This window comes from Gossypium hirsutum, chromosome A07 (genome assembly GCF_007990345.1).
Source record: "Gossypium hirsutum isolate 1008001.06 chromosome A07, Gossypium_hirsutum_v2.1, whole genome shotgun sequence".
NCBI classification, from domain to species: domain Eukaryota; kingdom Viridiplantae; phylum Streptophyta; class Magnoliopsida; order Malvales; family Malvaceae; genus Gossypium; species Gossypium hirsutum.
In genome coordinates, this window is record NC_053430.1 from 57327803 (window position 1) to 57348247 (window position 20445).

General features: G+C 33.6%; 1 protein-coding gene across 3 annotated transcripts; it reads right to left on the reverse strand.

Moving 5' to 3' along the window:
• Positions 1-1002: 1002 nt before the first annotated feature.
• LOC107946408 (aarF domain-containing protein kinase 1) lies at positions 1003-19445 on the reverse strand. 3 transcript variants are annotated; one of them, XM_016880723.2, is made up of 17 exons: positions 19150-19410; positions 18974-19057; positions 17935-18075; positions 17768-17838; positions 16577-16670; positions 14140-14217; positions 13253-13319; positions 6169-6254; positions 5983-6033; positions 4455-4502; positions 3382-3502; positions 3090-3270; positions 1979-2116; positions 1796-1908; positions 1465-1536; positions 1285-1368; positions 1003-1179 (listed from the first exon to the last, which is right to left on the reverse strand). In XM_016880723.2, exons 1-17 carry the CDS (start codon positions 19291-19293, stop codon positions 1163-1165), a joined length of 1590 nt encoding a protein of 529 aa, XP_016736212.1. In that variant the 5' UTR covers positions 19294-19410; the 3' UTR covers positions 1003-1162. The 3 variants fall into 3 exon arrangements, with proteins under 3 accessions (XP_016736212.1, XP_016736204.1, XP_016736230.1); XM_016880715.2 differs by having other exon boundaries at positions 1003-1368; positions 19150-19445; XM_016880741.2 differs by lacking the exon at positions 14140-14217 and having other exon boundaries at positions 1003-1368.
• Between the last annotated feature and the right edge of the window lie 1000 nt (positions 19446-20445).

A 20445-nucleotide genomic window follows, 5' to 3' on the forward strand; every position in this document is an offset into this window, starting at 1 on the left:
GGTCAAGGTACCGATAAATTGGGGCATGCGTCAATACCTCTACCTTGTTTTCTTAATTTATGTTGTTTTTTACATCAAGGGGTCTCTGAATGATCTCTGGTTGCAACCAGTTTACATATTCAGTTTAGAAATTATTGAAGAAGCCTTAAATAGCTTCAAATGAGTCTAAAAGATGAGTAGAACATGAGTGATTTGTTTGGTACGTAAATGTAGCATTTCTTACATGGTAAGGGGGTGTTACAATCGTCGTTAATGGTAGAAGTGGTTGCGAAGGACCAATTCTCAAAAGATTTTGGCATTATCCAATGGTAACTGATTAGTAAACCAAACTGGTGGCATCTTAGAGAAAACACACCGATGAGTTGAAGTTGACATTTTTAGTTGATTAGTTGTTCCAGAACTTAGTCATTAGATAGGATTTGGGCTAAAACTTGCTATCGACTAACTAGGATCGTAAGTGGTTGGTCTGGATCCAAATATATACGTGGTCAAAGCTAAAATTAAGTTAAATTTTAACATAGGTAATAAAGCTTTAAGTTGCCCCTTAATTGCCCAAATCTAGTCTGATCTAGTCTTTTTAGCTAATGCAATGTTTCTTATTCGCTAGGAATGTTGGCAAGTCACACTATGCATAGCTTTTGAGTCGGATAAAAGCTAGAGGTGATTCCTCTACGTGCCACGTGACATTGTTCTTGCTAGCATAGCATTTATGTTTTGTACTTTATAAAGCCTAAGCTCATGTGATCTTTGTACCAGTTGGAACTTGAGCTCTTTTGGGCCTTGTTACAGGCCTTAGCCCATTTGGCCTGGATATAACAATAATGAATAATAAAAATTTTCAGTGATTAAAAATATTTCCAAATGAATGCTTTTATATATAAATCTCTCTCTCTCTCTATATATATATAAACTAGTTTTTAAATTCTTATCTAAGTTTGTTTTTCCTTTTTCTGACGTAAAAGATTGTAGTAAAAATTTGCAAATGCTTGAACTCAAAATCCATACCCAGTAAATGGTACTTCTTAAAATAATTTCATCACCAAGTTAAGCTTTGAGTAATATTCTGGTTCTTACAATTCTTCAGATTCAGAGTAATTTTATAGTTCTACAACAAAAGCCAATATCAAACTACAATACAGTGCTCCTTGAGCCCTAGGAAGCTTTATCTACATATGGCTTCTGCTCAAAATTTACTTGGTGTAAATAACGAAGTACATAAGACAAAAAAGAAAGGAAAAAGAATCTACATTTTGAAGTAGATGTTGAAGAACATTGTCGACATACCTTTTCCAGCAGCACTCATCTTTCCATAAAACTTATTCAGACATCGCTTCAGCTTCTCCATCCACAAAACCAGATTCGTTACCCCTGAAAATGTTAAAATGTTCCAATCATTCAGGTACCTTTTTTTTTTATTACCTGACATACCTACATATCAGAACTTATGAGAAGAAAAAACCTTACCTATAGTAAGCCTTAGAAGAATGTATTCTATATTTCCTATCAATCTGGTATATAGGGCCAATGATGTCAAATCTGAACACACGAGGATAAAGTAATTGTATTCCTTAAATTGTAAATTAAAACAAAATATGCGACCACAAAATCAGTTCCTTCCAAGAATACCGACGTTAACTGCTCATGAATATAAAAATCTCTTTCTTACTATACACTCGTAAATGTACAAACACAACAACAGATGCATCCATTAAAAGCTCTCCCTGGCTTGGCCAGATAACAACTGATTTAGAATAAAATTAAAGGAAAAAAAAAAGGGTTTAGAAGAACTGTTTACCAGAGCATGGATTCGACTTCAGAGAGAGACCAAGTGAGGCATATTTTCCATAGGTTAGCAACCTCACCCATTTTGAAGCACCAAGCTTGCTTACTGTAGATCTCAGTAATTCACTAAAACAGAAAAGACCAAAATGAGATTAGGAGCTATTGAACTCCAAATAGGCTACTGAATTTATCTTACTCTGTCCGCAATATTATGAGAAAGTTGGAAGGAAGAGATTCCATAAACGAAGATATGTCCTCCATCTCTAGAGCCTTCAAATGTTGTTTCATCTTCTTTTGCTCTTCAACCAACATTCCCTTCCCAATGCCAGATTTACTGCCAATCAGATTACAGAAGGGATAATTAGATTGGTATCATAATTGTTATAATATAATAGTCAGTAAACTGAACCTTCAATCTATCCAGTCAACACCTCTCCCAAAACAAAAAACACAGAAGGAAAAATGGAAGATGCCTCACCATATCAGGGGGATAGGAACCTACAGAAAGATTTATGCTTCTAGTTATCATTTAAATGAATACTACTAAACATGTGTTTGGAAAGCCACCTGTAATTGAATTTGAGTGCAATTGTGTATAATTATATGCGTGACAAGTGTGGGTAATCATTATAATTATTAAGTCCCACTGAATTAAATATAAACATAAACGTAGCACCCCAGTTACTTGCCCCAAGAACTCTTATAATTATAAGAAATTCTAATTCTCTACAAGTGTTTGGTTGACAAAGTATAATTATATCTTAAGAAATAAAACAAAAAAAGACCAAAATATAAAGGTGATACACGGTTTCTTTATGCTTAATTTAAAGACAAATAACTACAAATTTCTTCAAATAATCAAGTTTTGATAAGTGGATTACTATCTCAACGAGAAATTTCTTTAAGGGACTAAAAAATCTCTTCGAACAGACTAGCTTGTGCTGCAATAAACCAATAATCATTATTAGTACTGCAACACATGAGCTCGGGTGCTGGAAATTATGATCCTCCCAAAAATGTAATATCTGTTTGTCTTAGAAAAATGACCAGCCTGAAAAATATATCTATGATTTCCAATATCATATGAAGTATAGTAATCATGAAAGTTACATTTGCCAAGTGCTATTATCAAAGATGACAATTCCATAATCTATAGCAAATTATAAACTTCTTCCAACTATTGTTTCGATTCAAATTCTTAATGGAAAACCTTATCAGCATCCTACTTAATGATCATAAAAACTAACAATCCTTGACAAATAGCAAGATTAAAGAAAAGAAATTAGAAAAGAAGAAATGTAGATCACCTATCTATAGTCCTTCCAGAGAAAATGATCGGCAAGTATCTGTAGTACTTCCCAACACCAAACCGTTCAGCTAAATGCTGTATCTTTCTTGAGTCTAAAAGAATCAAAGCCTTCCAAAGCTGACAATATTCAAGCCTAAACTCTTCATCCAATTTTTTGCAGATTCCATGGTCCAAAAGAACTGCATTTTCAATCTTCTCATCATAAAGGTAAGTTCCACAATGACATCCTCACATGATTAGTAATGTTCATCTTAGATAGAAAATAATAGAAGTGAACAATCAGGACATACCCAAAGAAAACCCACCCTGACCTTCTATAGACACCAATATATTACCAGGGTGTGGATCTCCATGCAAGAAACCGTGAATGAATATCATTTCAGCAAACACTTCCAACAACTTTTTTGCAACCTTCAAAACAAACCAAATGAAGGCAACTCAAGCACAACTACCTCATTACAATAGAATGAATATTCTGTAAATCTCCTACTCAAATTACACAGAAGGACTCGATTCCTTGGCTGTCAAACATGTTGGATGTCATAGACAAGAAATTCAGTTAACAAAAGAAGAGCAAAGGAAATGCCCAGAAAATTCGGCAATGAAAGTTGAAATTCGAAGTAAGGAAAAAAAAATGAATAAAGCACCAGCAAATTCAGGAATAAACACAGAAAAGGGGGGGAAATCAGCAGAAAATGCCAAAATCAAACTCCCAAAAAGCCAACTTTGGATTTGCTACTTTGTCACTAGACCTATCCAATGGTCAGGTAGCCCACACAGCCCGTTTGGCTCAGACAGACTTGGGCGGGGCTTCAACAAGAATTTTTCACATCAGGTTGGTGTGGCCTGGCCCGAATTCAATTTAAATAATAAAAAATTTTAAAATTTAAAATTAATTATAAAAATATAAATATCAAATAAAATATATTTTTTATATTTTATTAATTTTTTAATAGTAAAATGAGCTTTTTGGGCAGGCCAGGCTAGGTCGAAAACCGGCTTGGGCTTGAAATTCTTTTTAAACCGGCCTCAGTCTAGCCCATTGACACCTCTACATGTGACAAGAAGGGTAGAAAACAGATAAGTGTATATATTTTCTTGAATGGCATGTGTATTAGAAATTAGAAGGCTAGGATTTATACACAACCAGAGACTATAAACTAAGAAACAATAAATAAATTCTCTAGATTAGTACTAAAACCAAGGGTAAAATGATTCCCAAAATCACTATAATTGAAACATAATGTCCTAAATGACTAACTGATATTTTCCACACTAAAATCACTCTAATTGCTATTTTCCACATCACTATCATAAGAAAATTTTAGAAACATTTCTCAAAAAAGAAAAAGTAAGAAGAAACCTTCTCAGGATTTATTTTCATTCCCTTCAGAAATACAACATCATCAACCTGAAAATAATAGTATGTTATTGTCAACCCAAAAGCATAATATGCAAATGAAACAAGGGCAACATCAACAAAAATTCTATAATTGTATGGATGAGGATATAGTACCGAATCCAAACTATTGCCACAACTCCTTACCCAAAATCATGTTCCAAAACACATTGTTCCAATGACAGGAAGCTCACAAATTGAGCCCTACTAAGTAGCGATCTAGTTAGAAGATAAAGTAGAGAAAACAAAAGAATGTATTTTCAAAAAGAAGAGTGTAGAGTTGCTCATTGAAAGGATTTGCAAGTTCTAAAGCTTTTTAAAAGGCTTTTCCACATGACATGAGGGAATGGAATCCAAAAGTACCTGTTTGGTCAAATAAAAGCTTCTAATGCATTTTAAATCATTTTTCCTCTATAGCTCTTCCTTCTCCAAATTCATACTACATATAGCGTATGAGGATTTAAATGAGTTTGCATAAACTAACTAAAGCAACACTCAAATGTAACCCAATACAAGCACAAGTCGATTAATTATCACACTTGATTGAATATCTCAAACCTTCACTGCGTAAGAACTGAAGATTCCACTTTTTAATTAGCTTTTTAACAAAATTGATGTCCCATGTGATTAGAACCCATGACTAAATAGGGTGAAAGATGTGGACAGAGAATCTCATATCACTTGCATATTGTAAGCTTAAGTGATGTAAAGGTATTTAACACCTCTAGTCGTTACACATATAGCCTTTAGGTTGAATTGTGATTCAATAACCCCACAATTCTTCATTAGAGTCAAGGAATTGCCTTGTTCCGTTCTGCATGCTAAGAACCACAATGTAAAAACTTGGCAACACATTCTGAAGTCAATTAAAGAATGATGATAGCTCAATCACATGGTAACCTAATATAATCCTTCAATATTTGAAGCATGCCTTTGAAATTTCAGGCTTAGTAACTCTAGGTTGATGCTAGTAATGTCTATTTCATTGGATTTATCTTCCAGCAAGCAGTTCGTTAAAAACAGATATATGGCAGTGGAAATGTGAAGAAATTTCACTCTTTGTTGATTGACTTCTTGAAAAAAAAAATACATGGGTATTTATATACAAAAATTAGGAAGAAAAAGGGAAATAAAATCCCTAAATAAAGGCTAATTACATCCCAAAAACTCTGCTATATCCCAAAGTATCTGCTATACCAATTAATCAATACAGTTCTTTCTCAAGTTGGAAATAGCTTAATCTTTCCTTGGCAAACTAATCTAAGCTGCTTTCAAAGCCAACCTCTAACTATAACTATCTGATGCAAGTTAGTCTTAACAGACAATTTGCACCTAGACACAGAAGGTAAACCCAGTAAAAATAATAAAAAGATACATAAAACTCGGGGTGGTTAAAAAAACAAGGATAAAATTCAAACAAACACTTCTATTTCATTATTTTCATTGTTTTTCAATTCACTCCAGAAAAGGTTGATTAGTTGTATGCTCTTACCTTCTGACCATGGCAAAACTGCATTGTGAGAACTTGATTTGTCGTCAAATCCTGAAGAGTAGAATGTAGATTTTACATAAACCAAACATTTTTACATAGTTACACCATATTTTGAAGCATGGAATGTTAAACATAACCAATAAATGATATAACTAGAAAAGGAAGAGTAAAACAACCATTTCATACCCAAAATATACGAGGTATTCGAACAAATTTGTTGTTTCGAAAGTTGTTAGACATTGTCTCAAAGTTTCTTGCCTCTTGAACAAAATCTATGGACATATAGAACGCAAAACCAATAAATGTTGCATCCAGAGAAGTAAGCAACTTAAAATTACTTCTACAGCACTCGAGGTTCTAAAGTTGAAAACAAAATGAAAGAAGGATATCAACTGATATCTGGGTCAGCCAATTTCAACATTAATCTTCTGAGTAAATTAGGTAAAAGTCACTGAGGTTTAATTATGATTCAGAATCGAAACACTAGTTTGGCTAATGAAAAGATCTCCACAATACCTTGGCATGTATTATCTTAGAATATTTTAATGATTGCCAAATGGAATTATATACCAATAATGCCTTTCAAACAAAAACAAAGCCCTATGACACAAGAACCAGAAAATAAAGCACATCATAAGTTATCTTATTCACCGCTTCATCATTCTCACCATATCTCTATCACTAATCACATTATCTTTTTTTATTAATAATATAAATCTTGAAAAATAGAAGGAAAAAATCGTTTTATTCTAATTTCCACATCATTTTGTTCAATGTCTCTTTGTTTTTTTGTTGAAGCACATATAATATCCAAGCAATGTATCAAGAAGTAGCAATATGTTATAAATTTGCTTTGAAAAGCTTAACAATTCATGATTGCGGACTGTTTACAAATTTGTTTATTTGGGTAGATTCTTAGTTCCTAATTTCTAGTGATTTTATTCTATTGTACTTACTGTATCTTACTGTATCTTTCCTATTTTAGGCTTCAACATTTTGTATGCATACCAATGTAAATTGATCAAATAGAAACACAAGGGAATCAATTTAATCTTGTTTTAGAATTCTTCAAAAATCTTTATGGTATCAGACAAGGTAGCCAATTCCATGCCGGTTTTGGCCGTATTGGCCAATGTACACTGTTCTAGTAGTAAACCGAAACATCCAACTCTCTTTTCTGCATCGTTGAAATTTTCAACATATATTGGTCACATTGGCTCGTTCCAGCCAATTCCAGTCAGACCGACCAGAACAATGTGTACTTGCTAGTGCATGAACAAGGTTGAAAATAAAAGTAAACTTAGATATATAGGATAATCATGTTGTTTATGGAATGATCTCTTTTCCCTTGTTCATTTTGGATTTGTTTAATAATAGATTTTTATTTGTGAAACTTATTGGTGAATATTTTATATAATTGATGAATATTTTATATTGCAAATTTATTTAATCTCATTCATTTGATATTTGTAAATACTTTTATATACATATATTAAATATGGATTTTAAATATCGATAAATCCAAAATGATACATTGAAACTAACCGATACTAGTATGTACTAATTTCAATAGAAAATCGGTGCGTTCATCGATCCTATCAGAGCCTTAAATCCTGATGTAAGGTTCCAAATGAGAATTTTTTTTTCCACATTCTCTTACACCCTAGAAAGCCAAAATTAGTATTTCCCCCATTTAGGCCATTTTTCTATTCTCACCCCATCGTCCTTCCAGCATGTATGTCTAACATGCCACTTTGTGTAGCTCACCCCGCTAGAGTTCTTTCTATCTCATCATTAGCTTCATTGCTGAGTTACCCTCCTATATTTATTGCTGTTGACTCTATTGGTGGTGACTAAAAGGACTCTATTTGTTATAGTAAGTCTTTGCTAACTCCGTTTTAAGGGTTTTTTAGGTTCGGCTTTTTAAATTGTTGTATCTAGTTGCTAGGCTTGGTTATATTTCTTTACCTTTTATTGAAAAATGGTGGATGATAAGAAAATCATGGCCACTAGTACTTGTTGGAATTCCTAAGATTAAGGACAGAAAACTTACCTTATTACTAGTAGTTCCCTTGTAAATAGAAACTAATCTCAGTCACTGATTAGGAAGTTACTGTTTTTTAGGGATTGTTTCCTTGTTTGTGTTAATTCCTCTCTTTATAGGTGTAAACTAATTAGCAAAATGATAACAATCTTTTTCTAAGTTTGTTCATGATATCAGAGCTTTAGGATTCATTCGATCCTGCTCATTCATCTCTAATCTCCCTTCCTAAAAATCCCTCCGGTTTAGTCCTCCTCCCATGGGTGACGTCAATGAAACTCGGTCTGAAACTGAGACTTCACAAATAACTCAAAATGTCAATCAGGGAATCACTCAAGGTGAACTTAATTCCTCCCTTATAATCACCAATCATCGGCTAGATGGGAAGAACTTCTTGCAATGGTCTCAATCGATCCTTATGGTGATTTGTGGTCATGGCAAATTAGGATACATCAATGGAGAAATTCCACAACCAACCATAGCTGACCCGACTTATGCCACTTGGGAACTTAACAACTCGATTGTAATGGCTCGGCTAATTAATTTGATGGAAGGCCATATAAGCCGCACCTATCTCCTTTTCAAAACTGCAAAAGACATGTGGGATGCAGTCAAAGAAACTACTCGGATCTTGGAAGCGCCTCCCAAGTATTTGAGATCAAGCTTAAGTTAAAGGATATTCGACAAGGGACACTCGAAGTAACTCACTACTACAACAATCTGAAAATTTCGTAGCAGGAATTGGATATGTACTATGAGGCAGATTAGGGTGAAGGCTTGGAACATACCAAGTTTATGACTCACCTCAACAATGAACGTCTTTATGAGTTTCTAGCAGGACTGAACCGTGAGTTAGATGAGGTCCGTGGCCGAATTCTGGGCAGATCACCACTCCCAACCATCGATGAAGCATTTGCAGAAGTTAGAAGAGAAGAAAAACGCCGTCTTGTCATGATGGGAGACTCAAAAGAACCTAAACCTATGACAACTCTTGGCAACCGGCCTACTGAGACCTCTGCCCTCATCTCCAGAGGTCCACAGCCACAAAAACTACGTGCTGGAAATGATTCTGAATCAACCAGACCATGGTGTAACCACTGCAACCGTGTTGGTCATACATGGGAAAAGTGCTTCAAACTCCATGGCTATCCTGAAAAAAAAAGAAGGATAATAAGACTGTCCTGTTATCCTCCACTACTGCAGATGATGTTCTCGATGTTCGCCTAACCAAAACCCAACTTGAGACTCTCCATAAGATACTTGGTACTTCCACTGCTCATGGATCCCTAGCCACCCAAGGTACTGCCCTCAATATTGCCTTTGAATCTAATAATCAATCCTCTTGGATACTCGATCTGGGTGCCTCCGATCACATGACAAGTAACTCCACTTTGTTTCACACCTACACCCCTTGTCATGACAAGTCCCGAATCTGCATAGCTGATGGTTCTTACTCACCTGTGGCTGGAGTAGGAGAAGTACAAATAACAGAGAATTTTTCTCTCGATAAAGTCCTACATGTCCCAAACTTGTTCTGCAATTTACTTTCAATTAGTAAACTTACTAAGGATGAAAAACTTCTTGCTGAATTTTCTACAATTGGTTGTGTGATACAGAAACAGAAATCGGGGAAGATGATTGGCACTACTAAAGTTGATGATGGACTATATGTTTGGAATAAAGACAACACATAAGGAGGATTGGCTCTATCCACTTCAAAAGAGGACACGATTATGTTATGGCACCATAGGTTAAGGCATCCAAACTTTTTGTATTTGAAGAAACATCTTCCGCAGTTATTTCGAAATAAAAGTATTAATTCCTTAAAGTGTGAAATTTGCCAATTATCCAAACATACCCGTGTGCTATACCCATTAAAACCATATATCCAGTCCCAACCATTTTCATTAATCCACAGTGACCTATGGGGAGCCAACCGAGTGAAAAACATTACGGGGGCTAGGTGGTTTATAACATTCATTAATGATCACACTAGGGTCTGTTGGGTCTATCTCCTCAAAGAAAAATCTGAAACACCCAAAGTATTCCAAAATTTTCACTCAATGGTTCGAACCCAGTTCAACTCTACCATACATACTCTCCACACTGACAATGGGAGAGAATACTTTAACTCTGTCCTAAGCCAATACCTTTCTGACCAAGACATCATACACCAAAGCTCTTGTCCTGACACTCCTCAACAAAACGGGATCTCTGAGAGAAAAAATCGACATCTCTTTGCTGTGGCTCGAGCCATAATGTTCACCGTGAATGTTCCAAAATACTTGTGGGGAGAGGCTGTCCTCACTGCCTGCTATCTCATAAACCGAATGCCATTAAAGGTCCTCAATTTCCAAAAACCTCTAAATACACTTCTAAAGTCCTTTCCTCTATTTCGTGTTCCTATTCTTCCAGCCAAAATATTCGGTTGCAAAGTTTTTGTCCATAACCATCAACAAATCAATCCAAACTTGATCCTCGAGCTCACACCTGCATCTTCATTGGATATTCCCCCACACAAAAAAGCTATAAGTGTTACTCACCAACCTTGTGCCGAATGTTTGTCTCTCGGGATGTTACCTTCTTTGACAATGAACCATACTTTACAACATCTCACCTTCAATGGGAGACTTTCAATGAAGATGAGACCCTTAGTACTCTCCTTATTATACCTCATGATCCTACCACTACTATCACAAACAAGCCTAACAACCAAGGTGCTATGGTAATCCCAAATTTAGATACTGTTTCCCCTGTGCAGCAAGAAGTTAGCACCAAACATGTGGAAATAGATCGCCACTTTATAAAAGAAAAAATACACTCAAGAGAAGTGCATATCACCTACCTACCTACTAGACAACAAGTTGCAGACGTGTTAACTAAAAGTTTGAACAGAAACATGTTTGAGGAACTTATTGGCAAGCTGGGTTTGATAAACATCTACACTCCAGCTTGAGGGGGAGTGTTGGAATTCCTAAGATTAAGGACAGAAAACTTACCTTATTACTAGGAGTTCCCTTATAAATAGAAACTAATCTCAGTCACTGATTTTTAGGAAATTACTGTTTTTTAGGGATTGTTTCCTTGTTTGTGTTAGTTCCTCTCTTTATAGGTGTAAACTAATTAGCAGAATGATAACAAACTTTTTCTAAGTTTGTTCAGTAATGATAACGCTTCATTGCATATAAGTCTAGTAAAGCTTAATGGAAACTACTTTGAATGGTGATGCAAGAAAGCTTAGACAGCTGACCACAACTTGTTAAGGCATGGCTTATCAACTCCATGTAGCCCCAAATTTCCATAACATATTGCTCGAAACAACAACCAAAATATGAAAAGTACCTACTTTCAGCTAGCCATGAGTGGAGAATTATGCTTAAATCTTTAAATTTCATAATAAAATCCATAGCATAAACCAAGGTGAAATGATAATTTCCCATTACTTTTATTAACTAAATGGCTTATGGAAAGATCTTAATTGTTATCATGACTTTCAAGCAAACTATACTAGAGAGACAGTCAAATTTCAAAAGTTGAAAGGAGCGAGTCTTTGAAATTTTAACTAGGTTGAACAAGAGTATGATCAAATCAATGTTCAAATATTTTGAAAAACCCTTTTTCCTTCTCTTGGGCAAGCATATTCCCACATCCACCAAGAAGAAAGCTAAAGAAGTTCTATGTTCTCCATAGCACCAATTGAAAAGGATGGGTTGACCACTAGTGGTTCTCACGGGCAACTGAAATCCAATAATTTTGATAAAATCATCTTCGATATGATTATTGTGCAAAGATACCAAGGAAACTTGTTGGTAGTTACATGTTAAACCCACTAGAGGACATGGAGGGAAAAGCGTCAATTCAACAAGGGCTCAAGCAAATTTGACAAAAATTAGTCACCTAAGGAGACAACTTCTACTAAGATTTTTTCTTTTGATGAAAACCAACATCTCAAGCATCTCCTGCCTCAAATTGACACTTTCTCTAGTGCAACATCCAACTTTGTGAAGTCTAACTTTGGATTTTGATACCCAAATTTTATTGGGTTCGGGCATGGAGGGAAAAGAGTCAAGTCAACAAGGGCTCAAGCAAATCTGACAAAAATTATAGTCATTTAAGGAGACAACTTCTACTAAGATTTTTTCTTTTGGTGAAATCCAACATCTCAAGCATCTATTGTCTCAAATTGACACTCTCTAGTGCAACATCCAACTTTGTGGCGTCTAACTTTGGATTTTGATACCCAAATATTATTGGGTCCTTTGGCATCAGTCTTAACAACCTTTGTTCGTTTAGGAATCCACTCCTTTAGAATATCCTCATTTTGAGCAGTGTTTATTCCTTTTGAAATCCATGCTCTATTAAATTTACTCCTAGTAGTAAATTTTCTCATCATAACCCTTTTTGGAATGATGTATACAAAAAAGAGAGGCATCATAGATAAAGTTTGGTTTCTTAAAAAACTTATAGAATTTGCTTTATTTTTAAAGATTTAAAAAACCCAAACCACTTTTATTAAAGAAACATTTTGAGATTTAAGCATATTATTCAATTTTTGTTGCCCCACATAAAACAGTAAAAACGAATAATGTAAGCTCTTATTCTTTTTGTTCAATCATCAATTTGAACTTGCATATCATTTAATCTTTTTTCAAACTCATCCTTGGCTACTGTCAATGACTCATGTTCTTCCTTAATTTTTGAAACCGCTTTCTTTTTGTTCAAATCATCAATTTGAACTTGCATATCATTCAATCTTTTGTTCAAATCTTGTTGTAGATAATTGTGTTGTGGATAATCTTGTTGTTTATTGTATAGGATGATTTTTTTTCCTTTTCTACTTTGGATTTGTTGAAATTTTAATACATTAAATGGAAAATTATTTGGTGCACTGCCAGTTGAGTTAAAAAAAACTCTACAAGCAAGGGTGAAATGCTGTCATGTGTCCCGAGGGAATATTAAAAAGATTAAAAATAAATTAAAAAAGACACATGTCACGTACTAAACCCTGCTTGTGGAGTTAAAAAACTCCACTGGCAGTGGACAGAATACTAACCCAAATTAAATATTGTTTTTCCCAAAATCCTGATAAATAAAAAACAGTATACTAAAACACACTGATAAATACCTGCCTAACTTGATTGACGATCATAGTTTCCCATGAAATATAAAATTGAAGCATGGATTGACAACAAGTATAAAATGACTATCAAAGGCAATTGTATAACTCACCAAGCTCCAAAGAAATTGCCTCGGTGAATTCTGAGACCAACCACAGAAACCTAAATTCCGGAAAAAACTAAACAACCAGAGAGAGAGAGAGATTAAGCAACCTAATATAACTATAATATGTTTATAAAAAATTAAATAGGAAAGCATAAGGTAAAAGGGGGAAAATAAAGAAATCTAAGATTAGCTAAACATTGCAAAGACCACATTTGGAATAAGAAAAAAAAAAGCCATCAAAACTCCTAGGTGGTACACATTATAAGCATCATTATTTGAGAGCAAAGCTATTGATATGATTTTGAGTACCTAGGAGGTTCTTGTACAAATAAAAAAATGTATTTCAATCCCATTATTCCAATTTTCAATAATTTACTCCTTGTACTTCGATACTTGCAAGTAATTGAAGACAATTGATAAACCAAAAAAGAATATGTTATTATGATGCAATAGTGACGTTTCAATAATATGCAACTTTTAGCTCACAAACTAATTACGTGGACTGCTTTTTCTGTTGACATGGAAAATTTCATCTTTTACCATTTTTTTCTTAAATTCCATGTCAATAAAAGTATATTTCTACACGCGAAATCATTAAACTTGTCAGCAAAAAGCTACAGCTCATGATCAAATTACTCAAAATTATATAATATACACTTTTTATCATAGCATATTGACATCGTAAGTATCTGAACCAGAGAAAGTGTCCTACTGGCATCAATAAAGATGAGAAAGAACAACATGGCTAACTTGCAAATATGCAGAACTTTTTCAAATAGCTTAACCAAAATCCACTGAATTTACAGAACATGACAAAAACAACCTTCAATCATAAAAACAAAGCCAATATCATTTGACAAATATTAAGAAAAATTAAGGAATTTAGTGTATACCCATGCAACAAATTCAGCAAGGGAATACATAATTCTTGTGTCTAACTTCATTTTCTTCTCTATTCCAGGGTATTGCACCTATCCTCCATAAAAGAAAAGTTATTTTGCCATCAAATACTTAATACCATATCAAAAATCTTAAATGAATCAAAAAGTATTCAACACTAAATGTTAGAAGACATAAAACCAAAGATATTAAGAGACAACAACAACAACAACAACAACAATAGGAAAAGGAAAACAATGATTTCTTTCCTTTGTTTCCTTGAGACAAATGAACATAACTAAAGTTATAAATGGAATAACAAAGAAAATGGCAACATATTAATTTTACAAACTTCGATGCAAGTTAGTTTTAATTAGGTTTTCAAGAGCATAGGGTATTGGTTAGATGATAAATGTGAAGGAAACAAATTCTTTTTTTCCCTTTTGATCTTAGCATGGAAAATATAGTCAATAATGGACTATAAAACATGCATTTCATAAAAAATAAATATATCTACACTTAACTTTTGTATGATAGTAGAATACCAAAATAAGTAATAGCTTTGACTCCTAACCTAAGAACATGGTCCCTCCATACTTTCTAGATAAAACAAATAACAAGAAACCTAATACATAATAGATATAACACCTCTTAACACTACCCCTCAAATGTAGATTATAAAGGCCTTACACATGAACAACCTTGCAGAGGTTATCAACCTCACATAAGACACCTGTGCTCTAGCCTCTAATGTCATATTAAACATCAAATCAAAAAAAAAATAGCAATAACTAGAGGAATCTAACTTGAAAATAGGACCACCAGAAACTCAATACTTAATAAATGTAGGATAATAACACTTCACACTCCCACAGGGTTAGGCAAGAAGAACACAACATACCTTAACTCTAATACCTTATTAAGCATCCAACATGGTACTAAGTGGAGAATCCCAACTTAAATATAAGACCGCATGAAACCCAACAGTTAACAGATTGCAATAACACTACTTAACAATACGCAACCGCCTTTCTCATGTCTTTTATTTTTATGACATTGTATCATTGCCAACAAATTCCAACCTAACAACTCAACTACCAATGCATATTAAACTCAATAAAATGTTTCTTTTCAATAATGATGGGAAACTAACATCACCCATTTGGCAAGGTAAAGTAACAATAACAACTAATAATCTTCAAGAGTAAGTACCCAATTCATATTGAAGGTAAGCTCCTACTTGACTGTTAATTTGAAGAGTGTCAAGTTCATAATCCAAGCTTCTCTTTTAAACGTTATGAGAAATTTACAACCACCTAGCCCACATATGAGTTGGCTCCCCATGGTAAGTAAAAGGTAAAGCATGCACAACTCCTCCATCAAGAAGTTCAACTTTACTCACCCAAAATTTGATTTTCGAATGTTATTAATTCAATTATCAGTTTAAACATGTAAATAAGTAACATAGTCAACAACTCATTATTTATGTTAACATGCAATGACAAAGAACCTACAAACTCATTCTTGCTAACAAATAAATCACATGACACTACAGTCATTGTTTTAATTATTCTTTAAAATAACAAAATCGCTTGGTTTATAACATGTAAATAGTTTGATTGAAAAGGACTTCATGGCACTTGCTACACATTTGCCTTAATTTTGATATCATAATTTCATTAGATTTTAAAAGTAGCTTTATAAAGTAAGTTATTATCTAACTCACCCATCCATTTTATATAATAGTAGAGACCATATCTTACAATGACAAGTCAAAACAACTTACGTTATTAAATTAACAGCAAGAAAAAGCATGTATTTGCCCTTTTCTGCCACAAGGGAACATGCAATCAATTGTGAGCTCTTTTTTTTGTCATAATTACTTAAAAATTGCACTAGACTCTAAAGTATAAGGATCTAGCAAGTACTTTAATCATTTGTCTCATTTCATGTTCAGATGTTTCTATTTCAAGTATCTTTGTGGCTAGGTTCAATGACCTTTTCAATCAACCTAGGTCAAGTACCATGTTGGTTTGGGCAAGTTTTCGAGACTGGTTAGAGTTTTTTCAATAGTAGATGAAATCACTTCAAAAATCTTTCTATTCACTCTACCCATCTAGATATAAGATGGACTTGACAAAATTATACACTACACACTTCCGAAATGAACATGACACAAAAAATAACAAAACGATGACATGATAAGAACAGGTAACACGAATATGACAAATACGCAGATGTCTCAAAATCTTTTTGAACAAATTATTAACAAATCAAAATTTATAAAGATATAAAATATCTTAAATACGATTATGACATGGCAAAATACACAAACCACCATGGCTACATGAATTATCATGTCTAGTATAAGACACAGGCATTTAATCACAACTAAACAATATAGTACAAAGAGAAAACAACAAAAGAGTTAGCAATATTATGCCAACTAACCTTAATAGCTACTTCTTGATGGTCTTTCAACATTGCATGATGCACTTGCGCAATGGATGCAGCAGCGATTGGCTGCTCATTAAACCAAGTAAATCTAAAATTTACACAGAAATCTTCTAGTCAACAGAATTTAGGTAACACACACAAGATGAACCAATGAATAAAATTTTGCTTCTCCCTTTTTCTTTTTTTGTTCTACAGGATCTTATAGCAAGATATTCAGTTCCATAATCAACTGTTAGATCTATTTATATCAAATACCTACAAAAGAAGTTATACTATTTTAAAAGCTTAACTAGTCAGACCTTCAAAGGCAAAAAAATAACCATAAAGATTGCAACTTAAAACCAAATTAGAAACAAGTGGGGAGGCCTGACCTAAATATAAAGGCCAAAAGAGTGTTTCATTTTGATTTCACTTTACCCAAAAGGACACATTTCTAGGGAGGCAAGAGCTTAGCAATAGTTGAGATTGCAAGGGTTTGAATTTTAAATTGTTACAGATTTGCATAAAGAGACAAGATTTATATATAATACAAATTCTTTGAGGAAGCTTTGCAATAGGTAGATACATGGTAAAGGGACTCTTAAGTAGATTCAAGATGCATTGGGCTAAAAATATAAACAATTCAGGATTCTAAATGGCTTGCTATAAAGACAACTCATAATTTAACGATTTTATATATACTGTACATAAATGTAGGTATATGTATAAGACTTTTGATTTTATTAGTAAACAAAAAAGACAACTTCATTCCATAACGTGATGTGTACAAAAGATAAATTTATCATATTTAACAAGAAATCAGGACCAAAAGGCTTAATGTTTCCTTCACTTCCATCTGAATAAAAAAAATTTGCATTATATGACCCAAGTTTCATACTTCCATTGTTATAGAGAAAGCTATTCTTCCTGTTTAACTATTAAAAGAACAACTAACAAAAAGAAACTAAAAGGTAATGAAATCAGGTAGTGTACCATCTGCACTTTTCTTGATTTGCACTACACCCTAATTTCTAGAAAAACACCTTGACAGCCCTGGCAGGTAGTGTACCATCTGCACTACATGTCAGCACCTAATACGCATTTATTAATTCTCAACAGGGTCATGCTGATTGAACACGAGAAACTTCGAGGAAAGATATAAACAATTATATGAGTCCAAACTATGATTAAAGAAATGCAACTTACAGCTCTGACGGATCCTGGCCAAGATTGCTGACTAATACTTCTTTTATGACCTTAAAATCATAAGGAACCACCTACAGTAACATAGGAAAAGAAATTAGAATGAGAACCTATAAGTTGTGTCTCTTAGGGATACATTATATGCAGAGAAGAAAATGAGATTAACTCACTTGATCCTGCAACGAGGAAAGGGTCAAAGAGTATTCTTTAGGAATCTGACGAAGGGAAGAAACAAACTGGCCAGCTTTCACATAAAAACCTTTGTTTATTTCACATAATTTCAGCAATCTTTTAGCTGAGCGCAAATGAACCTAATTAGCACGGAAAAAACCATATATTCAGCATAAAGTGCATACGTCAGATCAAACATTCAACAAAGCTGAAGCTTACCTATACAGCCTTTGGAGTCTAAAAAAATCTTATACAAAGAAATTTATTTTGTTTCTTTGACTATTTGAGGAAAAAATATAAAGATGACTGGAACTAACATTTCTTTGAATTACTTTCACAGACATTATAAAAGTGTGAACATGTATGACAAGGTTATATTTTTCTTCTTTTTGTATCTAATTTATTTCAGTTTTTGGGACCACAATAGCTCTTATACATATTTTCGTAACTACAGTTTCCTTGGTTCTTACAAGTGGAGGAAAAAAACAGAAATAACTATATAACGGTTTTTCAGAAGAGTTAAAATCAATATATATAATTTTGCGATTTTAATAGCCTAATGAATTTAATGAAAACTTTCGAATAATTTAGTGAGTATTTTGTAAATTTTTGAAATTGGATAATCAAATCGCAAATGTAGTTTAGCCATGCATTATCAATCCAGACATGGAGGAAATGCACTTTAAAAAGATTCTCCCAAGAAGAGGTAACTCAGTTGAAGATAAAGGCAACAATTAAAGGAGCTTAATTTCAATTTCCTATGTTCGCTTTTAATGTCATGCCTAAGAGTAACAGAACACATGCATTACAAGACATTGTTCGGCATCAAAAGCTCCAGGTATATGCTTACAATTATTCAGTTTTTGATATCTCGAACGTTGCTAAAAGGTAAAAGAAAATAGGGAAAACCAAAATCAGATTTGATAAATAAGGAGAAAATGGTTTTAGGGTAAATTTGCAAGGAATTTCTAGTTTAAAGAAAGGCAATGATGATGATAATAATAATTCAATTTAGTTTAATGGAATATCAAAAGGAACCTCAGATAATAGACGACGATACTCATCGCAGTCGTTCGGAAGCCCATATAAAGAATACTTGTAGTCAGCAACGGTGATAGCAACCTGCATAACAATCAACAAATCATAATTAGAAATTTTCAAAAAGGAAAAAGTAAAAAATAAGAGAGGTCGAGAGAAAGAGAGAGAAGTCGGACAGAGCAGATTGCACGAGAAGAGCGAAGAATGCCTTCGCAAACGGAAGAGTCGGAGAAGGGGTGAAAATTGGCTTGAGATGAGAAGCAGCCCGCAGTGATTAGGCAAAAAGCAGCCGTGGCTTTCGCCGGAAACTTAGATACCATTTGTTTGTTCAATCTGCCTGCCTACTGCTAGCCCCATGCCTATATTACTGCGGGAGTCGGGTCATGCAAAAGGGTGTGCAAAATTTCCATCCTACAGATTAAGGGATTAAGGGTTATTTTGGATGGGTTATTCATTATGGTTGCTTTAGTTTACTTTTTTATCTCATGATATCCTATTTAATTTTATCATCATTATTATTTTTACATTAATTACACATAAATACACCGTCCATTCAAACCTATTTTAAATCTACCCAACCGAATCGAATAAACAAAGAAAATTAATTTTTTGTTAATTTGATTAGTTATATTAGTTTAAATTGTCAATTAGGTTTTGTTTTGGTTTTGATAACCCAAACCGAATAAATAGAATAAACTAATTTTGTGTTAGTTTTATATCAATTCAAGTGTCACGGGTCGCAGATCAAAACTCATGACCATTACGCACAGAATGTCCCATGGAGATCAATTGATTAAATAAGACTCATTTGACCTACTCGAACTGGTTCAATTCATGAAATATATGGAGAGTAATTATTGTAAATCCTAAGGGATAAAAGAAATATAGAGTTTAAATCTCTTTATACTCTCATTTTGTAAATAAACACAAATCTCAACCGTTGATGTAATTCGATCTGTATCATTGGATCTAAAGGAGCTTAACAATAAATAGACATTTACTCAAATACTTTATGTGTGTTGCTTTCTTGTGGTTTTTCCTGTACTTTTGTTGCTCTTTTCTTTTTGGAGTTTGCTTCCATTTTGTTTTGGTACCTTAGAGAATTTTTATAACACCCCAAACCCAACTGAGTAGGTTTGACCCAAATTTGGCAGGTTACATTAACCACCGAAGTGACTCTCTATTAACTCCCCACCTAACCTCCAACACACCACATATATTCGACTTATAAAGTGCTAAGTTATAACAAAACAGCGAAATAATATCATGTATAGAATGTAAAACATGCAAGCTTATTAAACAAATAGAGGTAGGGTCCACATGTCATCTAAATAATAAAACTTAACGATTCACAAGAATGAAATAAATAGAGTAATTCAACAGACTCAAATAAAAGTACAAAAACTTAGAAGTAATTAATAAGGTTCGTACAACAACGTAGGTTCGCAAATAATATATGAGTTCGCAATGCA